The sequence below is a fragment of the Coloeus monedula genome (assembly GCF_965178545.1).
Source record: "Coloeus monedula genome assembly, chromosome: 8".
NCBI lineage: Eukaryota > Metazoa > Chordata > Aves > Passeriformes > Corvidae > Coloeus > Coloeus monedula.
Window position 1 is genome coordinate 4176335 of NC_138788.1, and position 25215 is coordinate 4201549.

General features: G+C 46.2%; 1 protein-coding gene across 2 annotated transcripts in view; it reads right to left on the reverse strand.

Annotated features, from left to right (window-relative positions):
- Positions 1-438: 438 nt before the first annotated feature.
- COL13A1 (collagen type XIII alpha 1 chain) overlaps positions 439-25215 on the reverse strand; it is a gene marked incomplete at its 3' end in the record, with an annotated part of 88464 nt that continues 63687 nt past the window's right edge. Inside the window, exons 24-42 of one of the 2 annotated variants that reach the window (XM_082286451.1) lie at positions 24322-24408; positions 23803-23856; positions 23548-23592; positions 22907-22975; positions 22294-22317; positions 21816-21869; positions 21169-21213; positions 20728-20880; positions 19814-19912; positions 18608-18649; positions 18093-18119; positions 17104-17184; positions 14736-14771; positions 12213-12266; positions 11881-11934; positions 11101-11136; positions 8188-8274; positions 4119-4157; positions 867-899 (exon numbers count right to left, since the gene is read on the reverse strand). In XM_082286451.1, coding sequence (XP_082142577.1) covers positions 867-899; positions 4119-4157; positions 8188-8274; positions 11101-11136; positions 11881-11934; positions 12213-12266; positions 14736-14771; positions 17104-17184; positions 18093-18119; positions 18608-18649; positions 19814-19912; positions 20728-20880; positions 21169-21213; positions 21816-21869; positions 22294-22317; positions 22907-22975; positions 23548-23592; positions 23803-23856; positions 24322-24408 — 1119 coding nt within the window. Of the gene's footprint in view, positions 900-4118; positions 4158-7181; positions 7260-8187; positions 8275-11100; positions 11137-11880; positions 11935-12212; positions 12267-14735; positions 14772-17103; positions 17185-18092; positions 18120-18607; positions 18650-19813; positions 19913-20727; positions 20881-21168; positions 21214-21815; positions 21870-22293; positions 22318-22906; positions 22976-23547; positions 23593-23802; positions 23857-24321; positions 24409-25215 lie in introns of both variants that reach the window. The other variant, XM_082286452.1, reaches the window with a different exon arrangement.

Sequence of the window (25215 nt, forward strand, 5' to 3'; positions counted from 1 at the left end):
TTAGTGAACATATTAAAACATGTAACAGTGGAATTGAACCTTTGTGATCCTTCTTTTCCATCTGGAAGTACATCTGTGGAGATGTACCCACAAAATGGCCTTAACAGGCCAGCAGAAAACATTTCTGGAGGGCTCCAGACAAAGTACATCCAGTGGGTGCAGTGGAGACCAAAGCACAAGTACAGGAAGCAAAGGAATTAGTCAGTGAAACCAGACTTTTTCCACACTCCACATTTTCCTCTTCTGACAACATATTTCACGCCTTCAGTATGGTTTAAAAAACCCCAAACAAGAGAAGAAAGTTTGTGATGAAAAGGTTAAAGATGGAATCATCAATGATACAGGTGGAAGTTTGTCATCTGCTAACCAGAAATGGTAGCAAAAAGTGTTATCCTCTCTGAGCAGCAGTCTGAACTGAACATGGGGGTTCCTCTGCTTTTCTAAAGAGAATTGTTCAAAAAGAGTTTCTTTCTTGGATCAAAGGATCCCCTCCCAGAAATACTGTCTATGTCTTGCACTCATTTATGCAGCTGCTGCTGGAAAATGAGCCTAATTCTTCATCTGAAGAGTCTGACCACAATAGTAGAATGAAGTGAAAATGACCAAAGAAAAAGAATATAAATGGTGCCATTCTCAACCCCTGCCACTGGCCTCTGGGGGACGACAGAAAGCAAAGCAGAAAGCACTGGCATGCCGAGCTCCCGCAGCCCCAGCGGGCAGCATCTGGGCACACATTCCTGGTGTGCCGCCGAGGAACTCTTCCCAGGCTCCAAGGAGGGAACTTCCAAAACATCTCCAGCAAATCTTCAGGAAGGGCCTCCTCCTTTCACTCTGCTGCCATTTTCCAAGCTTCTCCACTCTCAGACTCACTTTCTGGCTATCAACCAAGGAGTTTGACCCTTGAAGTGGCAGACAAAAGGTTTCACATGAAAACAGCCAGGCAGAATTGACAGGAATCAACAGCAACAGTACGCTGGTTACAGGTTTAGTAGGGACAGAGCCTGAAACTAAACTGCCATACTCAGGGTGGTACAAACCCAGCTGCCCCCTTTGGTTTTCTTTGGACATGCAAGGAGCTTAGGTTTGGGAAGAGCGGCAGGTCAGTGTGGTGTCACTGATTTGAGACCTCTTGTCTATCCCTAGTGGCTGATGAGATTGGATCAATATTGGGGTTGTCTGGTACTTCAATGAAAATCCCAGGCTATAATCTGCAGCAGCCACAGGGAACACTTGTCACCATTTCCCAACCTTTAGGACAGATGAGAGGGTACCCTATACATTTTCCCAGTAGCAGCTAAGTCTCTGCTGACCCAAGTCAGGTACTTTCGAGAGTTCTGGCAATTTCACTTCAAGGTCCCTCACACCTCAGGCAAGAGCTTTCTCACAAATACAGCAGTCAAAAATCAGGCCGAGAAATAAAACACGTACAGCATCACCTCGAGAATCCTGTAGTCAGGACAAGGTAACAGATGTGCATTCACTTTGCTCTTGGATCAGATAAAAACAACCAACAATAATCCCATGCAGTGCAATCACAAATACCAGCTACACAAAAACCATGCTACACAGACCAAAGGGAACAGGAAGCTTTGGCAGGTTCTCCTAGGGATGTCTATGTTTTTAAGGATTAAGAAGAGCGAGGATTTTGAGAAGGGACTGAAGCATTTAAGCATCCTTCCTTGCAGCTGAATGCTTCAAGATCAGAGCAGGAACTCACTGCTGCCACTACAACCTTCCAAACCTAAAGCACTAGGAGTACACCGGGCTGGGCCTTTAGTAACTGCTTTCTTTAACAGGTGTGCAATTAAAACACAATTGGAACATCAGCTGTTCCAATTAGCTCAGCTTCACAGCTGCAAAGCCTTTTAACAGGGAGCTGGGGCTTATATTAATGACATCTATTACTGAGAAAACCAACAAGAATCCCTCAGTGCTCTGTGGTTCATTTTCTCTCCATGCTGTTTCAGCTCCAGTGCACCAAGCATCTCATGAAAACATCATGCATGGAAACATTTCATCCCAAGGACAATGTTGGCATAAGAACAAATGGTTATAAATACCATGAATTAGTTTAGGTTGAAAGTTGCAAGGAGCTTTCTAACTGTGAGAGCACTGGAGTCGGAACAGCCTGCAGGGCGGGGAGGGAAGGGACACAGAGCAGTGGAAACCGTACTGGTTTTTAGATGAAATTCAGTAAATTTCTGAAAGGGTGAAGTGACTGCTGCAATCCATCTGTCAGAGGCTGGGCGGGGTTCCTTGGGCAGTCCCCAGCAGGCCTTTCCCTGTATACAAGGGAACTACATCCCTTACTCTGTCACTTTATTATGATGGTGCTAAAAGGCTATATGGAATTGTCTAGAAAAATAACTGATTAATAGTTTGTGAATAGATGAATAGTTGAGTATGGGGGAACCTCGTGGAGGTGACCCCTTCCACTGGCACAGCTGTAGCAGGAGAAGCTGAATTCCTGTTGTAGTGGCAGCATCATGCAAAGACCAGGATTTTGGTGGATCAGCCTCACTAATGCATCACCACTCGTGTTTCTCCTTTGTCATCATTAAATACTGGTAGCTTTCCCCTGAAACTCCTGGGATGCCCACTGCCTTTGCCCCTATGTGAAGGACCAAGGCAAGTAGACATGTTTTAGGAAACAGATTTAGACTTCCACTTTTCCCCTCATTTTCTAAGGAAAGAACACTTATGTTCACTTTAGTCTGGTAGTATTTTCCTCTCTGGGTGGTTTAGACTTGAGACACCAACAAAGGTAGGTCAGGAAGGATAATTAAGATGTGCATATGCAAATGATAATTACACACTCTGCAAATTTGCGTGCAACCTTTGGTTAACATTTTAAAAAGTCATATGGATTGATTTCACTAATACACATTTGTTAGGATATCGAGGTATATGCTGCGTTATGCTTAATTTTAAATAAGACTTTAATTAAGCTGCTTCAAGGCCTACAATTTAGAAAGGGAGTAGAAGTTCTTGCCAACCAGGGCATGTTGTCAGGAGGGTTAGTCTAGCTCCTGGGAGGACAATTAAACTGCGAGTCTCTACATTCCCAGTTCATGGGGACTACCATGAGGTTTTTCAGCAACACTTTAATTCATCACAACAGAAGTGTTAATGTTTCGCTTTAATAAAAAATACGTAATATTTTGAAATATTCTTGAATGATCCAGCTTGAAAAATGAAAATGACCTTTAAATCTATACAGGGCAGTTCCTTTGGGCATTTTTAATGCAATAATTTATTAAGTTCCTATATTCATCATATGTGCACAAATACCATGTAAATATTACAGCTGTACTCCATGACAAAACAAGCGCAATACAGAGAACTGACAAATGGAAAAAAGGGAGATCTAGTATTTTCTGTACAAAAAAATATGCCACTTTATGATAATTTGTAAAAATGCATAACTTCTGGCATTTCAGAGAAGAACACTGTATAAAAATAAATATTCTATGTACAGTAACACACACAGGCCAATCCAGGGTTAGAATCATCACTGCAAAAGAAAACATAAACAAGTGTTAGTGACAACTCACTAACAAGTGTTAGTTAGTGACAGCTCACAGGGGGAAGGACCACGTCATGGGGGGAAGGACACTTAGGGAAGCTGGCTCTGGGTTCTCCAGGAGGAAAAGCAATGGTGACAGATCTCAGCAGGGACCCTTTCCACTTCCCCAGGTGCCAAAGTGAGGAAGGGAGATTCACCCCAGGCTGACTCTGCCTCCACCCTCTTCCTACCACTGTGGCTTGAACACTTGGCATTAACACCCACAGTGGGCACTGAAGGTGGGCCAGACCCTGGGGAGTGCAGGTGGGATCTGAGGGAATCCAGGTGGAAATCTCATCTTTGTACAAGGACTAGAAGCAGGGCCAGGCAGCTCACAGGCCACAGATAGAGTTCTCTCCTTTGTAGCCCATAGAGCTGAACTCTGATATACAAATAAGGAGGAGTTTTGGTTGCCACTTTTCAGGGATACAGTCCTGGAAATCCCATCCATGCATCCACACCTCTTCTGCTCTTATACAGATCCATGGAAAAACATTAGCAGGACCCATGGCACTGCCAACTCAGCACAACAACGTTTCCAAGATTACTTTACCTTATTCCAGCAGCCTTGAACTGGAAGGCCATCTTCCCCCTGCAAAAAAGATGGATGAAATAGCAGTTTAGGACACATAAAGCAGTACAGAGATGGAGAAAGGAAGGCATGGGTTAACTATTACTGCAACAAACAGTTTGAACCAGGGCTGGAGGAATAGTCAGAGATATTCCTCACCCTTCAGATGACCCAGACTTCCGGCTGGCAGAACCAGTGCAGCCTGAAGCAGGGGCTGGGGTGAAGAAGGGAAATGCCTGCACACTGTCCAAGGGACTTACGTACCCGAGAACCACTCTCTCCTAAGAAAGGAGTCTATTCAGGCTTCCTTGAAGGAAGAAGAGAAGGAACACAGGAGGTCCAACTGAGCCAGAAAAATACTGCCAGGGGCTGGCAGTGGAAAGTGTGAGGTGGCTGCTCTGTGTCCTCAGGCTTGGCTCTGTAACATTGAGCTTAAAACCAAACCCCAGAGTCAGCACTAACCTCAGACCCCGAGGAGGGTCTGGAAAAAACCTCCCTTTCCTTTCTGCCCAATCTGTCAAAGGGTTTGCTTTGTCATGTGAGACACTGCCCAGCTATCCCCTCTTGCCTCTGGGGAGATCCTGCTCCTGGGAAATTAGGAAGGCAAGCAGCCCCTCTGCTGGTTCAGGATGTCTCAGCTGAGTCCCTGAAAAGGGGCTTTGGCTTCAATAACACAGTGGGATTTCTGTGAAAATCCCCCAGCACTTCTGCAACTGTTATGTCTTGGGCTCCATGGTTGGGAAATGCTTTTGTAAATGACTGCCATTCATTTCAACCCTGTGAAGCCCTCTTTGATGGGCTGGATGTGACACCAGTACTAAGGTGCTCTGGGGCAGGAGATAAAGTCAGATGTAAGGAGATAAATCTCTGACATGAGAAGTCAAATATCTGTGCTGTGTGCACATGGTAGATTCGTGGTCTATCGCTATTCCCCAGGAAACCCCAAAAAAATACAAACAGAAAAGCAAATGCACAGTAGTATATTGAGAAATTAACTATTTACTGGAGATGCACTTCCAGGGGGCTCATGAATGTTGCCATGATAGTACAACAATACTGCTTTTCAAATGCATTTTTTGACTTTGGTCTCCTTGTGCTGTTTCCTCCCCTTCCCCCAACTACGTGGAAACACGGGATTACAAGTCATTTACTGGGTAAATTGTGGCGTTCCCATTGGTACACTGGTGGTGATAGGAATGACTGGTGTAGTGCACGGCAGGAGGAGATGGAAAGTTAGGTGTATGAAGGAATGGGAGGCCAGGGAGTCACAGCTTAGGGATCAAAGGAAGATCAGGGTCACAAGGAAGTGTTTGTTGCAGGTGAATATGGCAAGAACAGAAACATGACATGCTTACTAGTACCAAGGATCTCCTTCCACATATCTCAGATGTGCAAAGAGTCAGTTCACAGCCTCCATAAGTTACACACATGGATGTGTCAGCTGGATGCTAAGCTTTTAACCTAGCTGGATCAAAAAACATGCTTATTCACGTTCCCAAGCTAGCTTGCATGCCAGAACACTATGTATGAAAAAATAACAGCATCCATATTTCATCAGATTTTCTGGCAAGTCTCCCTTAATGAAAATAGTGTGAATTCTAATACAGCCATGTGGGGTGAATCCTCACTGGGAGCACTTACAAAATCAAAAAGGTCATGTACCAGGGCACTGGTGGAATCCTTGCACCTGCAAAATTAGGGGCCTTATTCAGCCAGAAGTTACTCTATAGAAACCTGGCCATGATAACTGGGAGACAAAACACATGGCTCTGTGGTCCTCCTCCTTTGTGGACTGCTCTGGGCAGGTACAGCTTCACCTGTGGGACTGGAAGAAGTTTCTGCTACCCAGAATTTAGAGAGCTGCAACTGAGACTTTAACAGTGGTCACTGCCCCAAAGAGGCAACAGCAGCACCTAAAGGAGGGAATACTGGATGGAAAACTATGTTAGCTCTTCACAAAGCTCAAATAACAACGGCTTTTTATGGCAGTTTCCTGTTTTGGTTTTTTTTTCCTCAAGAAACTAGGAAAACCTTCCGAACTTTGGTTAAATGTGGCTTTTTGCTTTGGGATGCATTTTTCCAGCTAGTGAACTAACAATATCCCATCCAAAGTAGATGGCATCAAACATCCTTAAGTGAGCGTAAAGCTTGGAAGGACCATACTCAAGCAAACTTTGTCATGCCAAACAGGGCCGGAAGGGCAGGGGAGTACAAATTTCTTTGTATTACAGAGATGTTGAGACTGTCCTAAGGAGAAAAAAATCCCACCCTGAATGCTGCATCTCCAGAAATACCAGAGAAAATGAATAAATTGATGACCTTTACTGGGATACTTAGAAATCAGTTGGGGTTAGGTGTTTCAGAATACTTTTGCCCTACAGCTGTTGAGCTAGATCAGGCACTAATACAACAGTCATTTTATCACTCAAATAAGATGGATATTGGGAAACAGACAATCCCAAATTCAAGTTTTTTGGATACTATGGATACAGTTTGGACTTCTGGGGAGAGTAATAAATAGGAATTACTCAGCAGAGAGGTTAACTGTCCCCATTAATATGTTTCACATGGGCTTACTGATGGGATAACTATTATTTTCAGTCATCTTAATGTATGGGGTGACTGAGGTCATATGGAACCGTGTCAGTCTGTGCTCAACACACACAGGCACTTAGAGTTAATAAAGGGCACAAGCATTGCAGCTCCTTGTGAGGAAGCCAAGCCAGTGCAGAGCTGGGTCTGCATACATAGGTTTACTGGAAGCTGTGAAAGTGAAGGCAAAGGAAGAATTGAAGAAATTGTAAATAAAACCACATTCCAACTCTACTTTTCCTCATGCCACAAAGTACTGCTGACAGCAGCTGGGAATCAGAATGAAGGGAAGGGCCTGGTTCTGACAGCAGCTATGAGAGGAAGGGAAGATGGAGACAGGTAAGGAAGGAACTGCTGGGTGTCTCTAGGGCATGCAGCTGTTTGGGGGATCAGAAAATAGCACCAAGATCCAAAAAGCAAATGAGCATGCAGGAAAGGGAAGGTACACCATACCAATGGGCATGGGGCATCCAGGCCGTCCAGCCCAGGTAGCCCCGGCTCACCCTTCTCGCCTTTAAAACCTCGGAGACCCTGTTTATGAAATCAACCACTATCGTTATTTCATTCAGTGCCAGCCAGCTCTGTGTCCCAGGAGGAGAAGCTGAGTCCTTGCTGGGACTGGCACAGGGCACTCAGCTGCACACCCAGCCAAGACCCCTGTCTGCATCAGCATCAGTTTTGTTTTTGGTTTTCTGTCATCTATGAGCCAGGAGATGCTTCTCTAAGTTAAAGCTGAGAGGATGGGAATAGCATTTCCTCCATTACAAAACCATCCATTCCTCTGATCTTCACTAGGAAACCCAGCAGCTGGATTTTTAAAAGCATGATCCCCAAGTACTCCTGGAATTTGCGGCACTGCTAGCAGATTTTTGACAGCATTTGCTGTAGCATATGAATTTAGATAAAAATGTACACATATTCCTGTATATATTCATTTGCCTAGACTTACAGCCAATCTATTTTGACAGAAACACATCCCATTTAGGATAACTGAGACTTGTTTTCCCTCTGGGTAGTGCAGCTCAAGTGCCCTGTGTGCTCTCAGGCCATCATATCAGCTGGCTGTTATTCCAAGACAAGGAAACCAGCATTCCAGTTTTGCTATCACATATATTTGATCCTATCGAGCATCTCCAGAGAAGAGCCGTAACCAGCAGCAAAGGAGACAGGGCTCTATCCGCAGAGGAGAAAGCCCTGGGCTCCCAGCACATGGGACATCCCATGTACCCCAAACCTTTGTGAGGTCTGGAAGAGGAAGGAACATAACCATGGTCACTCAGCAGCCTGATCTCTCAGAGGATCAGTTGGTCCCACAGCTTTGCCACAGACTGTGGTGGGAACCCAGCCAGACCTTACCCAAATGTTGTACTTTTGCAAGACTATTACTTATGTTACGATTTCCTTCTGTCTTCCCCAACAACACATCTTAAAACAATACATTTGATGAAACAGGACATACCAACGGACAGGGTGCATCTAATCCAGGTGCTCCTTGGTCTCCCTTATCCCCTTTAGACCCTCTAGAGCCTTTCTTGCCCCTCTCCCCCTGTAAATAATAGTTTAGTCCAAGAAAAAAAAGAATACACAAGAGCTTTAGGATCATCCATTTCAAACAAATGTCAGCGATAGTTTAAAAAAGAAAAAACATTTCGGAAACATTTTAAAATAATTATCCCTCTGAGATGTTAAGTAAAGATCAACATATGGAGCTGCTGAGCAGTAACTGAGCTGCATAAACACTGTGGCTGTGGCTGCAGTCCCACTCTGACAGACTGCGAGGGCTCAGCATCAAAGGGATCATCACACCACTTGTCAGGGCTTCCCATACACCAGAGAGAGGCACCTTGGAGAACCGGCTGACCCCAGACTACACAGGATGGGAAACCACCCCTCTGGCCAGCAGTGTGCCACCTTATCTCAATCTCCAGCTGGCTGGGAAGGTCCCTCTGCCACTGGAGCTCTGGGATAGCACTGAGATGCTTTTTTTATGCCTCTGAATTCCCATTCTTAAAGAAAGTCTCACTCAGGGAACTCTCAGCCAGAGAATGAAGGAAGTATTCAACCCCGACAATCTGCACAGTCTGGCTGTCCTTTGGGATGCTCTGACTAGCGCTCTCCCAAAAAACCTGTTAGACCAGAGTAGTCCTAGGCAGCACAGCCACAGGGCAGCAACTGGTCCCTGATTCTTAACTAGCAGCACAAGGCAGGGCATAGTGTGGTATTTGTCAGTTACATCCACACCAAATCCTTCTGTGTAACAGGAAATTCTCAAAGCTGCTGAGCATGAAAACAGGGAAGGGGCTGCTGCACAGGGAACTGAACTTAGGGTCCTCGTGGGGAGTGTTAAAGGAATTAAGGGATAAAATCAGACAGCACAGGCTGCTGCTTGTTCTTTTAAAAAAAAATGTTAAACCCAAAGCTGGCAAGAGAAATGGATTGGAGAGAAGAGGCAATGAGGAGAAGTCACCCAGAACCAAGCACTGGAATGGAGAGGATAATCCAGGAAAAACGCAGCATGGGTTGCTCTGGAGGAAGGAACCAGGAAGAAAGGTGGAAGAGGAGGAAGGGATAAAGGGGACAAAGGTGGACCTATAGGAGCAAGGAAGATACACAAACACACACACACAAAAACCCCCACAGGCATTAAAATAACAGCAGGACAAGTTCAGGGTTCACACTTTTTCAGCTGGATTACATAAAATGCTGCCTGTTCCCACTGCCATTAGTGCCACAACCCCAGGCACAGCTATGCTGATCTCCTGCTTCAAGCAGAGAGCAGCAGGAGCATTTCTGGGATTTTAAAAGCCTAGAGGAAAAGAGAGGATTTTGGCAAACTGGGACTTTGGAGTAGGGAGTAAGGGGAAATCCCTGGACAAAGGCTCAGTGGGAAAAGGGTTATTTTCTAGGGTCCCCTAAGATACTGCACTTGCCCATTTACACTCCTGAGTTTCTCACACTTTTCCATTGCAAGCCATGGGCTGCAGTGAGGCAGAGTGCATGCATGCTTCAAGGGGCCAGTCAAACTCCCCACTCATGCTTTCCAACTCATCCTCTACAAGGAGTTGCAATTTCTCCCAGTTTTCACTTGATTTTATGCCAGAGCTCAGAGAAATCCCAGCTAATGAAAGCTAATGAAAGATCCTTTTTTAAACTAAGATACTCAGTTCAAAAACCAACTGAAAAAGTCTAGGAATTAAAAATTACATTTTTTAGAAGCCACACAAGCAAAACAAAAGTGAAGAGGAAGTTAAGAAGCAAAGCCAGAAATGCAATGATCAAAAAAGGGGAGAACTTTGCCATTCCCATGAAACTTGAACCTTTCTCCCCTAGTTTAAGATGCCAGCTGGCTAGTGCTGTCCAAAACTGTCCTTTCTGTGCAGAGTAAGGTCAGAAATCCATTGCAGATAGAGGATAGAGAACACTCACTATGCATCAAAAGCAATTCCACATAATGAAATAATCACACGGGCACATGCACTATAAAAAATTACATTTCCAGATAAATTTAGGTGATGCCAGATTCTTATGAATAAAAGGTGTGTGTGACTACGTACACTTCTACTCTATTGAACTGCTTGACATTTATACAATTGTAATATTACAGACTCCAATCCAAAGGTCATTTATATTTCTGAATATAAATTATATTCAACCATAGCTCCTAAATGTTTTTATCAAAAAGATTCAGATTCAAAGCCTCAATAGGCAAGAAAACTTGGTGAAAAAGAAGAAGCTTCTCAACATGCACTTCTTAGCAATGTTTACCTTTCTATAACACAGGTGGTAGGATGGGAAAGCTGCCATTCTCATTACCGGGTTTGACCCAGCTGTTCACCATCACTTCCATTCAGGACAATGCCTGAGGAGATTTTATGTCTGATTCTTCAAGGCAGGCAAATTTAATTTATGTTTTCCAAATTTCCATCTTCCAAATTCTCTGCAGGATCGTTTGCTAGAAGACAACCTTCTTTTTCATGCTTCAGGGACAATTTCAGAGTACTGAAGTAAGATTTGCTGGCTACACCTCAGCTAATTCTCCCAAGAATCCCTACACACATCAGTAAGTAGATAAGCTGGATTTCCTAAAGCACACCATGTTGGCCTAACTCAAGTCCTGTGCTTCAGTGAGAACAGAGGTGTGACGACAATGAACACATTAGAAAATCCCTCCTACAGCCTTCAGAGAGATATAGCACAATGCCTCAGGTGATGGAATGAGCTACGGGTATCACCTTCTAAAATGTGTGTAAGGTTACTTGGATGAAGGTCTGGCAAACACATGCTAGCTGCTACAGGTGCTCAGGAGTTAACTGGGATGTCACTGTGTACAGGTGTTAGCAATTAAATACAAGGAGTTTGCCTGGCAACTTACCCGGCCTCCCTTGTCACCAGGTAGACCTTGTAAACCCTGAAATACATCAACACAAGAAGAAATACTTTAAAAACTAGTAGGTTTCATTGTATTCCCACTACAGAGTAGAATGTGTGCTCAGGAGCTTGGGTTTTTTCCATTTGTACCAATGGCCCTATGTCAAAAACAAAACTTTTCCAGCAGACAACCTTCTCTTCACCTCCATCAGACCATCCAGGTTGCAACAGCACTATTATTACCCTAAGGGCCTTCAGGTAAGAAACAAACTAGTTGTGACAATGCAGCAAACTTCCTTTTTTTTATGTTAAACAACAAAGCGGCTCCATGACTGCATTAGACCAGAGCACCAACACTGGCCCCATTTTGCAAAAAGCAATCCCAGACAGCGGAACTAACCTCACTGAAGGCAGCATTTGTCCCTGCAATGGCAAGACAGGGGTCTCCCATACAGCTGGGAGGCAGGCATCCAGGCTGTGAAAGGTAAGTGGAGCCGCTCAAAAGCAGCATTTTGGACTAAGATACACATCCTGGGAGTCCCACACAGCTTCTTTTGGTAGTTCAAGGACCAAGGTGAATTAACAGCTTCCCTTCAGCCTCCTCCACATCACTCTGAGTCTGCTCTGAAGCTACTCAGCTTCTTCTGTCATTCCCACAGCGAATGAAATCTTTTAACTTTGAGTTACACCTAACTCAGCTGTGACTGCAAACACTGTAATACTGCAGCATCTTCAGCTGTCAACCACAGGCTCTGGAGATAAATCCCTGCTATTCCATACTTACAGGAAGCCCTGCTGGCCCCATTGGTCCTGCAACTCCAGGATCTCCTTTACTGCCCTGAAATGGATATAAAAGAGTAGAAACTGTTAACATTCCTATTCAGTACAAACAGGTAGCAGAACACCATAGAAGAAAAAGCAAAGGATGCATTTCAAAGCACCTGAAAACCCCCAAGGATGAGCTACTCAAATACCAAAGAGGTGCAGCTGAGGGTCTTGTATGCACAAAGAGAGGGCAATTCCAGCTCTGGAAAAGCCTAGAGCTCCTCTATCCCTCAGAGTTGTTGTATCTTCAGAGAAGTTACAGAGCATCCATCAGTTCTGAAGCAAACTCACCCTTTCTCCTTTTGGTCCTGCTGGTCCCGAAACCCCAACTGGTCCAGGAGTACCCTGCAGTTGTAGGAAGGAAAACACATCAGGACGCTTTTATTCCAGGGTCTCATTAAAGCCAGGAGACACTGCTACTCCCTTAGGAAAAGCACAGCTTGGAAGGACAGTCTGGTGGTGGAAGGCACCTAGCACCACTACAGCTTTCAGTGTTAGTGGCGATGCATTTGAAGTAGTTGGTACAGGCAATTTGAAGAACATTGGAGCTGCTATGTTAGATCACACCAGCAACAACATACAGAGCCTCATTTTTGATTTTGAAGCGCTCTCTTGACAAGTGTTTCAGCAAACATTTCTACCAGCTCCACAGACAGGAATTCTTTCTCTCTAGTTTATACCAGACAAGGCTGAAAGCTGTAGCAGAGTAAAGGCCATTTACACATGTGATAAGCAATTTGCTTTTCTTTTTGATTATTTCCTTATTTTCTTTACCCCTCCCCGCCCCACCTCAAGTCAGCGTAGTTGAGCGAAATGGAAAGTGTTGGGTCAGTTGTTCATGCAAGCTGACAGACCCCAAGCTGCAGTGCTGAATGCAGGTGTGCACAGGCATAGATGTGAGCTGGGAGGGGTATCCTCCAGTCCCTCTGCTTCCTCTTTGCCATTCACGTCACTCCACCAGGCTCCCAGTCACACTGACAGGAAAATCCAGTGTTTTTCCTAACCCTTTGACACAGAGGCCATCTCCCACCAGTGTAGAGGGATTCCTTGTAGAACAGGGGCATATGATAACCCTGGGAAGATTGGACAACCCAGGGTTGCTGAGGAAAAGCCCCTGAACTGGCCCCTGGCTGCAGGCAAGCCTGGAAAGCACCTGGCTGCAGGCAGCCCTGAAAGTCCTTGGCAAAGTTATACACCGGTCGTCTCCCCCACTGATTAGAGGCCATCTAGAGGGACTGGGCGTGAATCTTTGCAAAAAGTAGATATAAGCTTGTATAGGTAAACAATAAAGGGAGAACAATGCTCAAATCGTATTGGTGTACGTGACATTACTCTGGCCAGCTCTCCAGCCTCGGTCCCTAAACACCAGCACACCAAACTTCTTTTCTGGTGCTCATGAGACTTGCCTGGGTTTTGCAAAATTAATCAAAGAGATCTTTAATGTTGGCAACATGGTGGTTCAGTAATAGTCCCTCTGGCTAAGAGCAGGATTCCGGCATCTCCAACCCAGACTCCTTGTACAGACTCCTTGAACCCCATAGGTATGGACCTACAATTCCTTCATGGAGCCTCGATAAAGGGATAGTTTTGAGGCACGTTACCTGACTCCTAGGAATAACCAAGGAGCAAGCTTCCCAAATGAGAGAGTCTTTTTCTAAGAGCTTTAAAGCAAAGGGTCTTGCACTTCTTAATGTCAGTCTGCAATCCTTAGTCACTGAAGTAACCCCTCTGATGCGAGCAGGACAGCTCATGCAGATCAGGAGAGCTTTTCAGAGAAGTTAAGGTCTGCAGAATACAAGTGGAAGAGTAGCTCATGCAACACACAACTTCAGCATGGTGAAGGAAGAGAGAAAAATCAGGTTCTCCTTAGATTCATGCAGCCATGGAAATCTTAATTGTCTGCACTTATACAGCATTTAGTGCCATTGAAATCTCCCCTGCACATCTATAAAACTGTATCTATAGTTTCCCCCAAACAAGTGACTGTATAAGCTGCCACTCAGATTCTGTTCAGAAGTCAGAGCAGTTGAAATTATTCCCAGCTATACTGAGGAGGAGAGATTGCTTTTTGTTTTTAAATAGTCAAATGGATTGTACATGGGTGATCTGTGATTTCCCAAGAGGGATTAAAAATATTTGGCTGTTATTTAACAGCTGTTATCCAATAATAGCAGAGTGGCTTGTAGAACCAGGTTTGCATTACTTAGAATCATAGAATGGTTTAGGGTCGGAAGGGACCTTAAAGATCACATCGTTCCAACCCCCTGCCATGGCCAGGGACACCTTCCACTAGGACCAGGTTGCTCCAAGCCTTGTCCAACCTGGCCTTGAACACTTCCAGGGGAGGGGCAGTCACAGCTTCTCTGAGCAGCCTCTGCCAGTGCCTCACAATAAAGAACTTTCTCCTAATATCCAATCTAAACCTGCTCAATCTTTCATTTTGAAGCCATTCCCCCTTGTCCTATGACTACAGTTTCTGATGATGAGTCCCTCTCCCATCTTATGGGGACCAGCAGGTTGGAGATCCCTCAGGATAGAGAACAGGAGAACGGAGCATCATGGAACCATGCAGAGGTTTCATTCATCTTGTTACTGAGACAGAGAGGAACAAGTAGGCTGTGAGCCCAGGATCCAGACTCATAACATCAAAGAAGACAAGCGTGTGACATCAATCCTCATTTTAAGTTTAACCCCTCCCAAGCCTGCTGTGATAAAAATATTATTCCTGGTGTAAACAAGACTCAGGTGGAAGACACAGAATGAGTCACGATACTGGGGAGGACGAACATGGGGTAACAGAGAAATGGAACTCACCGGTGGTCCAGGCCTGCCGTCTAAACCTGAAGCACCCTGAACAGACAGGGAGGGTTCACAAAAACAAGGCAGAGGAGAGGGGAGGAGGGTGAGGGGAAAGGAGAGGGGAGGGGAGAGGTGAGTAAAGCAGTGACTTGAGACAAACATATGCTTGCAATTAACAAAAATTAAGATCTCAAGGACAGATGATGGCACTTACAAGCAAACCAACAAAAACATAGAAACACTGAATACATACAATGTTGACCTGCAACTTTCAGATCCTCTTAAGAGTGCAAATTTCCTTCTCTCAATGCCACCAGGAAAGCTCCTGGGGAAGCAGCTGTTCCGTGACAGGTGGCAAAAAGGACAATGTGACAGTGGAGCTGGAATCTGCACTGCCTTTGTGGCAGGCTGGGCAACACAGGTGAGACACAAGGCTCAGATGCCAGTGGTCACCAAAGCATTTACAAGCAGCGCAGAACCATCAGCTGTTCAAGTTGCTACCAAGAAACCCATGGCCCGTTGGTGTGCACTGGGTCAGCTGCAGGCTTGCTCCACTCCACATGCAGTTGTTTGGGGGCTTATGAAACAGGTGGCTCATCTCCCCATGTCACCAGTGCAAATTTAAACCAGACTGAGATCAAGTGGCACTTTTCTGTCTGCTTGGCTCTTGCCCTGAATTTCCTCATCCATAAGACCTAACAGTGGTTCTCCCCAAGGCCCATCAAGCCCAGTGGCTTGTATGACAGTAGCTGGGAGGGAAAGATGTGGTAGGATGTAAGTACCAAATACTGAGTTTTCCTCCACTTGAGCATTACAAACTCCAATGCTACTGCAGACAATCAGGACTGGAATTCCAGCATGATGTCAAGCCCCAAGTCACAGAAAAAGGCAGCAGATCCAGCTTCAGCATTTTACAGTCTGAAATATTTCAGAACCTGCATGACACTGCATTCAGTTTGACAGGCTGAAGACACATTGGATCAGGCTCGGAAATCTTATGAAGAGAGTTCAGTCGCTCTGAGAAAGGATATAAGTTCCACAATATCTGATCTTACTGGCTGTGCTTCCTGGTTGGCCAGCCAATATTGCTGATCCAAATATAAACCATGTCTAAGAGGACACTTCTGGGCCAGTCTTCCCACCTCCACAGCTCAGGAAGAGTGATGGGAAAAGCCAAGGGACCTTTGGACCCCCATGGGGCTCACTAGTGTAGGAGAAGCAACTAGCACATTCCCTGCCCCAAAGATGAGTTGTTGGGATAACTGTTGAGGCATCTTCTGCTCAGACTGTCACAAGGACATCCCTCCCCTGTCCAGATACTCCACAATAGGGAATAACCACTTACACAGAAAACTTCCATTTGCATTTCTCAGGGGACTGGGTTCTGACTTCTCACTGCTTCACTGAGGCACAATCCCTCACCCTTTGAGCCTTCCAAAAGCACCACTTTCTCCCCCCGGCTCTGCCTGGAGCCCCAGGGAATGTACTCATGCTGGGCTCACTTAAGCGCCTAGAGTTAGAGGGGATTCATCCAAGCTCTAGAAGGGAACTACTGTTCAGCACAAGTAAAGGAGGAAAACATTTTACAAAGACACGCACATTTCAGCCAAAGTCAGGGACAAGGGATCTGGGTGGTCAAACACAGGACAAGAAAGCCACACAGTACATAAGATGCACTCTGCAGTGTTCGTTCCAGGCAGAACATTTGGCAAAGGGAGAAGGTCTGCTGTGCCACCAGTGCTTTTTATGATATGAGAGAAGTTGGGGGCTGTGGAACAACTGGGTGGGACTAAGTTACCACCAACTCATCATCAGGTTTGTATCTAAAGCTCCTGCAACTTCTCTGTAATACATTGTACCCCAATTCCTCTCACTAAGCCAAGCAGTGCACTAACACCAGGTTAACGGGACCGAGTTCTCACACAGCAGGGACACGCTGGGTCAGGAGGAGCACTGATGCCATGGCAGAAGTGACAAGAATGTTCCAGCTATCCAAGAAGCTGGTTGCATTAACAACAACTACACTTTGTACAAAGCTTAGCCCAGGAGACAAATGGCTGGGGAAGGCATCTCCAGCTTCTGTTTCTGGTCTTGTCCTGAAGTGCAGAGAACATCCAGGAAAGCTACTGCTTGTTTTTCCCAGTCCTGCCAGAAGCAGGAGGAAATAAAGCGATCACTGATCTATTCAACAGATCTAGAAGTTGAAGGCTGTGTACAGAAATTGAGACTTTGGGTTTAAAAAGCAAAGGCACAGTTATTTATAGACCATCTCTTTCTCTGACTTTACATACCAAATCCCCACATGCGTCTCCTATTGAGGGATCTTTTTACAGCTGATATTAAGTTTGGCTCACAAAGTGCTGCTTGCTTCCTGGATACTTACGGGTAATCCCAGTGGCCCTCTGTCTCCTTTTTCACCCTGGGCACCCTTCTCTCCTTTCACTCCATCAATCCCTGCTTCCCCCTAAAGGAAGGATGAAGCAGAAAATAAACCCACCATAACAGCACTTACATAACAAACATTTCTCCCTTCGGAAGAGGCAGCAGAGTAATGCTTTAGCCCAATTCTCAGCCTAAGCTGAAGAAAACCACTGTCAAATTACCCCTGTGTGAGCACCTGTTTTAACTCAGTGGCAATAAGAGGAGACTCAGGCCCTGTGGGTAAAGATGTTCAGAGCTCACTATAGTGCTGCTCTCCCTGCTCTTGTTTCTGTATATAAATATAAATAACCAGAAGTTATCTGATGCAGTGGGATTACACTTTAAGATGTGGATCCACTGGAAGTGAATGACAGGTATCTACAAGCTTTGAAGAAATATCATACAGAAATAATGTTTGGAAAGACTTTTGTAAATGCTAAGGCATCAGTTTCAACACTTCAGAAAAAAATAATTTCAGCTTTCCTTTACCAACTGTATTTTTTAAATTCTGTATTATAAACAATGAAGCAATATTAAACAAAATACTCCTTTTTCTTAAATTCAAAATGTAACCCAAAGCTTTTTTCCCCCCCCATTCCTGTTCATAAGGCCTTTTAAAACATACCCATCATTTTTAGCACCCAAACAGTGCTGGTGGCCAAATATTAAGGATAATCAGAAGAACTAAAACACTTTGCACATTTTCCAATCTTTGCCCAGAATGTCACTAGAAAGATGCAACTCTCCTTGCACATTTCCACTCAACTGTTTTTTGTCCCAAAATGAGAGCTGCTAATCCATTTTCTTCAAGAAAATATCCAGAAGGATTTATCCTCTTACCAACATGGAAGAAAAGTACCACCTGAACACGAGGAAGTTGTTACTAAAGGGAATTCTAGCACCTTGGACAATTTCAGTCACATTTCAGTACGTAATGTTTTGTACCCTTACCTTGGGTCCTGGAACACCCTGAAGACCCTGTATTTGGGATGAGAAACAAGATATAAGTAATGTTTCAGGATGGGCTTTAAGCTCCAGGTATCCCAGTTAAGCCTGCAGTACAAAGGTTTTGCTTTCTGGAGCAGAAACACTCAGCCCAAAAGCCTCTTTATTTGTGTAATGGGCACTTCATGTACTGTTTTCATCTCTAAAGAGGAGCCTCTTGCCAAGCACACCCTGGCAGGGGGCCAGGTGTGCTATTAAGACAATTTCTGCAGTTGATCCCTTTAATCCCATCCTGCTACTGTCTTCCTTTCAGCTCAGACTAACATAACCTTCTTTCTTTGCCCTCCCAGCCCACTGTAGCTCTGACCTACTCTGGGGGTGGGCTTGGAAGTGATACTAAGCATGTTCCCCTTTCAACACTGCAGTGGTTCTGTCTCCTCCACACAGAATCCTCCCCAGCCACAGCCTGCTCTAATCCCATTCCCAGTGCCTTGCTCCTCAGGTGTATCACTCAAACTTACTGGAGGTCCTGGAGGGCCTTGGGGTCCAGGGGGCCCAGATATCTAGAAAGCAATGCAAGAGGAGTCACCATCAATGTGCTGCCCTCAGGGGCAAAGTGGGGCTGCTCAGAGGGGAGACAGGACACAGGGTGCAGCAGAGCTCTTCTACCAGGCTGGGAAACCTAGACTCCCCCTAAGGACTGCATTAGGAAGCAGCAGCAATCCCAGACAGAGTAGCTGGGAAGCAGCAGCAGGACTCTGCGGAAGGTTATGCAGCAGTTGCCAATATCTAAGAGGAGGGAAAGCAGTGAGGTTTTTTCCCAAAGAAAGGTCCACTTCCACTACTCTACCACCATTCCTACAAGGACCTATAGGGTCAAGGAATAGAAGAGAGGAAAGAAGGCATCTGGTTCCACATGTGTCAATAGCCTGTGGGACTCCTTGCTGCAAGCCATTCCAAAGCTAGGGGTGAGCTTTGAGGGGAGAATGGGCAAATTCAAGAACTCTAAAATCTATTGAAAAAAAAAAAAGAAAATACATAGTATATATACACATGCAAATAATTGCTAGGAAATCCATTTACTGCAAATACTAGGGAAAATATTTGTTATGCTTTCCAAGCTCTTCTCTTCTTCCCTAGGCATTCCTTATTGACTAGTGGTTGTAAGATAGGTTGTTCTTGTGTCAGGAAAAGGAGGGCATCAGGAGTCAGAGGTAGCTGGCGATCCAGTCCCACAGCACAAGGCTTGCTGTCCTCGGTGAAGGGGTGTCACCAGAGGGTGGAGGGTGCCTGTTTCCAGCGGCACTGATGCCAGATTGTCCCTCCCCTACTGCTGAGATCACGAAGGAACACAAGAAAGGTGACCTACCAATTCTCCTGGATTTCCTTTGTCTCCATGTTCCCCAGGCTCACCCTTCTCTCCCTGCACACAACAGCAGAGTCTGTCACCACCGGCTGTGCTCTGGAGTCTCCCTCCATTGAAGCTGCCTGTGAACCACCCATTGCTGGCAAGCAGCAGCTCCCCCAGGAGAAGTGGGAACAGACCATGTGGTTCATATTCCCTGCCTACTGCTGGAGGCCTGACGGACATTGTGACACCTTACAAAGGGGTAGGGCTCTGAGGCTTCAGGGTACTCAGCATTTTGGAAAACGAGCCCTCGTATGCTGCTCTATGCTATTTTCTCTTTACCGAGCAGGAAAGAGCAGCCTGTCTTTTCCATTCTTACTGTCAATCCTGGAAGTCCAATAGGACCTGGCAATCCTGATGGTCCTGGTATCCCTTGGTCACCTCGTTCGCCTTTCTCTCCAGTGGGGCCATCTAGACCCTATAGATCAAGAAAGATTTGTGGAGTTTTTGCATGACTAAGTCAGGTAGACATACAAGACATCACTGCAAGAGCCAAGACTAGCTCTGGTCATCCCAAGAGTACTCTGAAAACCCTGGGCATCCACCAGGTATCCAGGGAAATGCAGGGCATCACTAGTATTGAAAGTGGAGGTACAAATGGCTGAACATCCTCCTGTCACTACAGATGTACCAGTTCCCAGAGTGGGGATGGGGTACTGCTTTCCTGCCTCCAAGTTCTGCTCAGGGTTATGTAGTTTGCTGGAGTCCATGCTAGGAACCACTCCCCACAGCCAGCTGTTGAGACAGCAGGAGTTTCATCCTGGTAATCTCATAGAGAGGCAGGAAGCTGTTGCATAAAACCCCCTTGAGCAGTGCTGGGGACACAGAAGCAGTGACAGACTGAAGCTGGGAGGCTGGGCACTCTGCCCCAGTTAGTGGCCAGGTTGTGAGGGGTTACCCCATGCAGCTGCCCTCCCAGGAGGGGGTGTGGTGGTGCCTCAGCCTCCCGGCTCACGGTCAGGCCTGCTCACTTCCAGCAGCGTTTCAGTGCCAGCAAGACACCAGGCAGCAAGCTGAGGAACGGACATGGTGCCCACAGAGCAGGGCAGGCACCTGGGGACAGCCACTCCAGCAAGAGGACATCATGTGCCAGGAAGCCAGGATCTCCCATATTGGGACACTTCACGCAGCAACACCTACCTTGCAGGGGCGCTCAGGCATCCAAGGAGTCCTGGGGCCTTGCCCCAAAACCTGGGTGGCCACCAGTACTCAGAGAGGCTTTGATTTACTCACCGGTGAGCCCGCTTGTCCTGGCTCTCCCTTATCGCCCTTTTCTCCTCTGACCCCGATATGGCCTGGCTCTCCCTTCATTCCAGGAGGTCCATCCTTTCCTGGCAGTCCGTGAGGGCCAGGGGGGCCCATTTCTCCAGGCTTGCCACGTGGTCCCTAAATGAAATTTGCACAACATAAAGTGAAACATTTACAGATCAGAGTAAGGCTACTCCTGCCTGGCCCAGAGCCTCTTGCACTGCTCATCCTTTCCCTCATGGTTATGCCCTTTGGAGACAGGACAAAGTAGCGTTGCCATGACAAATGTTAGGACATTGATAAACCATTAATGCTCCTTTTTGTGAAGCAAAACACTTTTTTCCCTGTGGGAAAAGCAACCGTGCAATGTCAGTGACAGAAATGACTCCAGATAAGACCTCTGAAGGGAGGAGCATCGTGCCTTACCTTTTCTCCATCGTGGCCTGGAGGACCTGGCAACCCAATTTCACCCTGAAACACAGAATCATTACTTTTTCAGTTTGAAAGCAGCTATTCTGACTCCTCCTGTGGGGCACTGTGATGAAGAAGGGCAGGCATTGCAGAAACAGCCTGCATGGACCACTCACAGGGAAAAAAAAGCATGAAAAATCCAGGGTTTTTTCTGTAATCAAAAAAAAATAAAGCATGGAAACCCCTGGTTTTTTCTGTATTCATAGAATTAAAAAAAAAAAAAACAAAACAGAAAGACCAACATGGAAACCCCTGTTGAAACATTACATTATATGACTGCCTGAGAATTTTCCCAGTCTTGTTGATCCTGACTGCCAGCTCACAGCCCCAGTGCTGAAATATAGTCCCCAACCAACACAACCCCTCAGTTTGGTTCCCACAAGCTGCTTCCTGAAGGGGAGGGCAAGTAGAAAGGAACCTTCATCTCTAAGATTAGGCATTATCATTGTGGGAAAAGAGATTTTCAGGATATTGTGTGTGAGGAGGAGTGGCAGAGGCCAGCAGGACAGTCTGATAGTACTGGACAGGAAGTATGGGAGATCTGGGAAGAGTCGTGGGTGGAAATTTTGCTGAGGTCTGCAAGTGCTGAACTGAGACAGTACCTTCTGTCCTGGTGGCCCTGGAGGTCCAGCCACCCCTGGACGTCCTGGGGGTCCCTAGATAAAGAAAAAAATTATTTTCATATTTTCAACACCGTTTGTGTTTTGAAACCAAACACCTCTCCTGAGTTTAAGGGGCAATCACTAAGGAATATTTCAAGGGATTCCTAAAATCATATTTTGTTGGGAAGATGAACAATGGAGAGCCCTGAGAGTTGCTCATCCCTGCTCCTTCTGAGCACTCCCTGTTCTAAGCAGCATGTACTACCTCTTAAAGCAGAGCGATGAAAGTCCTGATTAGAATTCAAGTGCCCAAGATCAGAAGGCAAGATGAGCTCTTCTTTCAGCTGTCAACTGCCCCAGCTTTAGCTCCCAATGGCAAAGGCAAAGTGTTTTAGCTGCACCTAAATTGTCAGGCCATCTGCTTAGGATGGACACATGGCTACTTGTGTAAAACCCCATAGCAAAGACAGGAACTCACCATCAAGGCCAAAGTTCGTATTTCCTAGGGAAAAAAAGTGAAAAAAAATTAAATTAAAATAAAAAAAAGAAAACAGCCTCTGGAAAACTAAGCTTTTTCCTGGAGACGGCTCATTCTCCACTAATGTACACTGGCCCAAATGAGCACGGAGCCTACAAAACTAGTAAGAGAAAAACAAACAAACAAACAATAACCACACTCTGAGTCCCACAGAGCTGTTATTCTACAATTTCTCCTTTTTCCCAGTGGAACCCAGGCCAGCCCAGAGCTGGGCACAGCCCCCCGTTCACTGCACTTCAACTGCACATGCTTGCAAGGAAGCTTTGGTGACTTTATTCACCACCCACCCCACGCCATGGGCCACTCCCAAGGGGGTTCATGTGACCTCTCTGTCAACCAGTATGGATACATCAGCCCAGCCAGGTGCACAGGTATTTACCAAAACACTACAGGAAGGGAGCTGTGGGATGAAGGGGACTATGGCACAACCAAGTGCTTCCCTTTGCGGCTGGCGCAGAGGAAGCAGATCTACATTGTTCACAGCTGTCTGTGCCCCTGGGAAACAGTAAAGCACCCAGCAGTCACCTCACAGGACAGGAGGGCAGCTGCTCACCTGGAGAGCTTCACTGATGTTCCCATCATAGTCCATAATTTCATCCTTCCCAGGCTCTCCTTTGGGGCCCTGAAAAATACCAGGTTTTTAGCCAGGGGCTGGGATTGCCCTTCCCTTGGGGTGCTCGGAGCTGTGGCTCACTCTGAAAAAAGGGACTCAGAAGGGTCCATTTCATAAGTGTCCAGTTTTTCATTTATTAAAGAAAGCCTCTGCAATGCAGGAAATTCTACAGAATTGTAGCCAGCCCAGCTCAGATCACCATGTCATGACCATCAAAGCTGGCAGTCTGGAAAGAGGTGAAGTTGAGGCCAGAAGCCAGGAACTGGATTGTTTGACCAACCCATGAACATGCACCAACCCTCTTGTTTCTCTTTTCTCGTAGGTCAAGGGCCTGAGTCCAGACTGGGATGTCCAAACCCACCTCCTCCTATGAATGAGCCACTCTGAGATGGCTTGGGAGACTTTGTTCCTCTAATGTGGGGGTGAGGGTTTGGAGTGGAGAAATAGCCTGTCGCAAACTTAGCCACTGCCCAGCTACGAGCACAGTGACAGCAAGACCCAATCTGGACTGTCAGTGCGGTCCCACTATCCTTAGACCCCTCTGACGGGCCAAAACTCTTCATTAGTGGAGGAACACCTACCCTTGGGCCCATGGGTCCCTGGTCTCCCGGTGAACCACGTTCCCCCTGAAACAGGAAGATCACAATTTTAGCAAAGCCTGTCCCCACACTTGCATGAACTCCAGGAATCATCCTCTGCTGGTTCTCTGAAACAGTCTGGGCTAGACAGCTTGATTTAAAATTCTCCTTTTCAGCTAAGTTCTGTACACATAGGAACAAATCTGCAGCTACTGAACCTCAGAACCTAGAGGTGGGTTGTGCAGAAGCACCCCATACCTTTTCTCCCTGTGATCCTGCAGCACCAGGCTGACCAATGTCACCAGCTTCTCCCTGACAGGAAGAGAAAGGGAAAGGGATGGGTCTGTATTGTGTTGAGAGGATGCAACTCCACTGCTGGCTTCTCACTTCCAGGAAGAGCTACAGAACTGCACCATCCAAGCACCCCCTCCTGTGCCACCTTCTCCTCAGGTAGCCCAAATCTCCTGCCACAACTGCCCACCACTCACCCTTCTGTTCCACCCAGGGCAGAGGGAGTGTTCAGACTGGTTTCTCACAGAGCCTAGAGGGGAGTTATTTGAGAACAAGAAGGGCATTTTCCTTCCAAAAACAGTTCACAAATTCTCTCACCTGCAGCATATAGAACAACAGTACTAAAACACTCTGTAGAACCTGATATCCCTCCAGCAGGTAATCACAGGTGGGCACAGATGAATACAACCTTTGCTCCTTCCTATACACCTTGTGCTGGGCACAGTCCCTCAAAACACACAACTCTGTGAAGGAAAAACCACTCACCTTTGGTCCAGGGGGTCCAGGCAGACCTGGAGGGCCAGGTTCTCCTTTAGCTCCCACCAAGGCATTCTCAGCAATTCCCTTCTCTCCCTGTTTGCAAAGAAGGGTAAGCCATATGTCTCAGCTCAGACTCTGCATCTCTGTAATTTCATTTGCCAAAATACTGGCTTAGAGAGACATGGCCCAAAACAAGGTCCATCAGCTGGACTCTTGATAGCCCAGAGAGGCACTGCTCCAGGGGCAGCAGCTGGCCAGGAACAGGACAATGCCTGAGGGTCCTTGTGGAGCCCTGCCAGCAGCCACAGCCACGCTCATCCCTTCAGCTGCAGCACGGCACTTACTCCCCAGGGCAACACAAGGCTGCCTGTGGACAAACCTCATCCCCCAGCCTCCCTTTGAACACTGTGTTCTTCTATTGTTGAATTAAACCACCTGATGACGGCTTCTTTTGGGATGTCTCCCTCTGGAGCTGTAATCATCAGCCACTCAGCCCTGCACACCATGCACACCAAGAGCACATAATAAGGCAGTAACAGGAAAGCCTTGTCACTGAACCCTCATCCCTTCCTGAAATGGCCACTGGCATTCACTGCACTGTCCCTTTTCCCAAAGAAAAAGCAAGTCTGATTTGAAAGGTGTGATTTCTATCTGAAAATCTCAGATAAATCAGGGAAAAAGCCAGTTTTAGGGCTTATCTTTATGTGACCTGCCTTGGGTCTCTCTGAGCACAAAGCTACTCCTCCAATTCACAGCACAGTAGTGCAGCTCCCCAAAAGCCCCTCTTCTCATCACCCATGGATCTTGGAACAGGAAGGAGGCTGAAATGCCATGTTACATCTGAGGCCATGCTTTTAAAGGGGAACTACTGGAACATGATTCCGTGGTCAATCTCCCCCT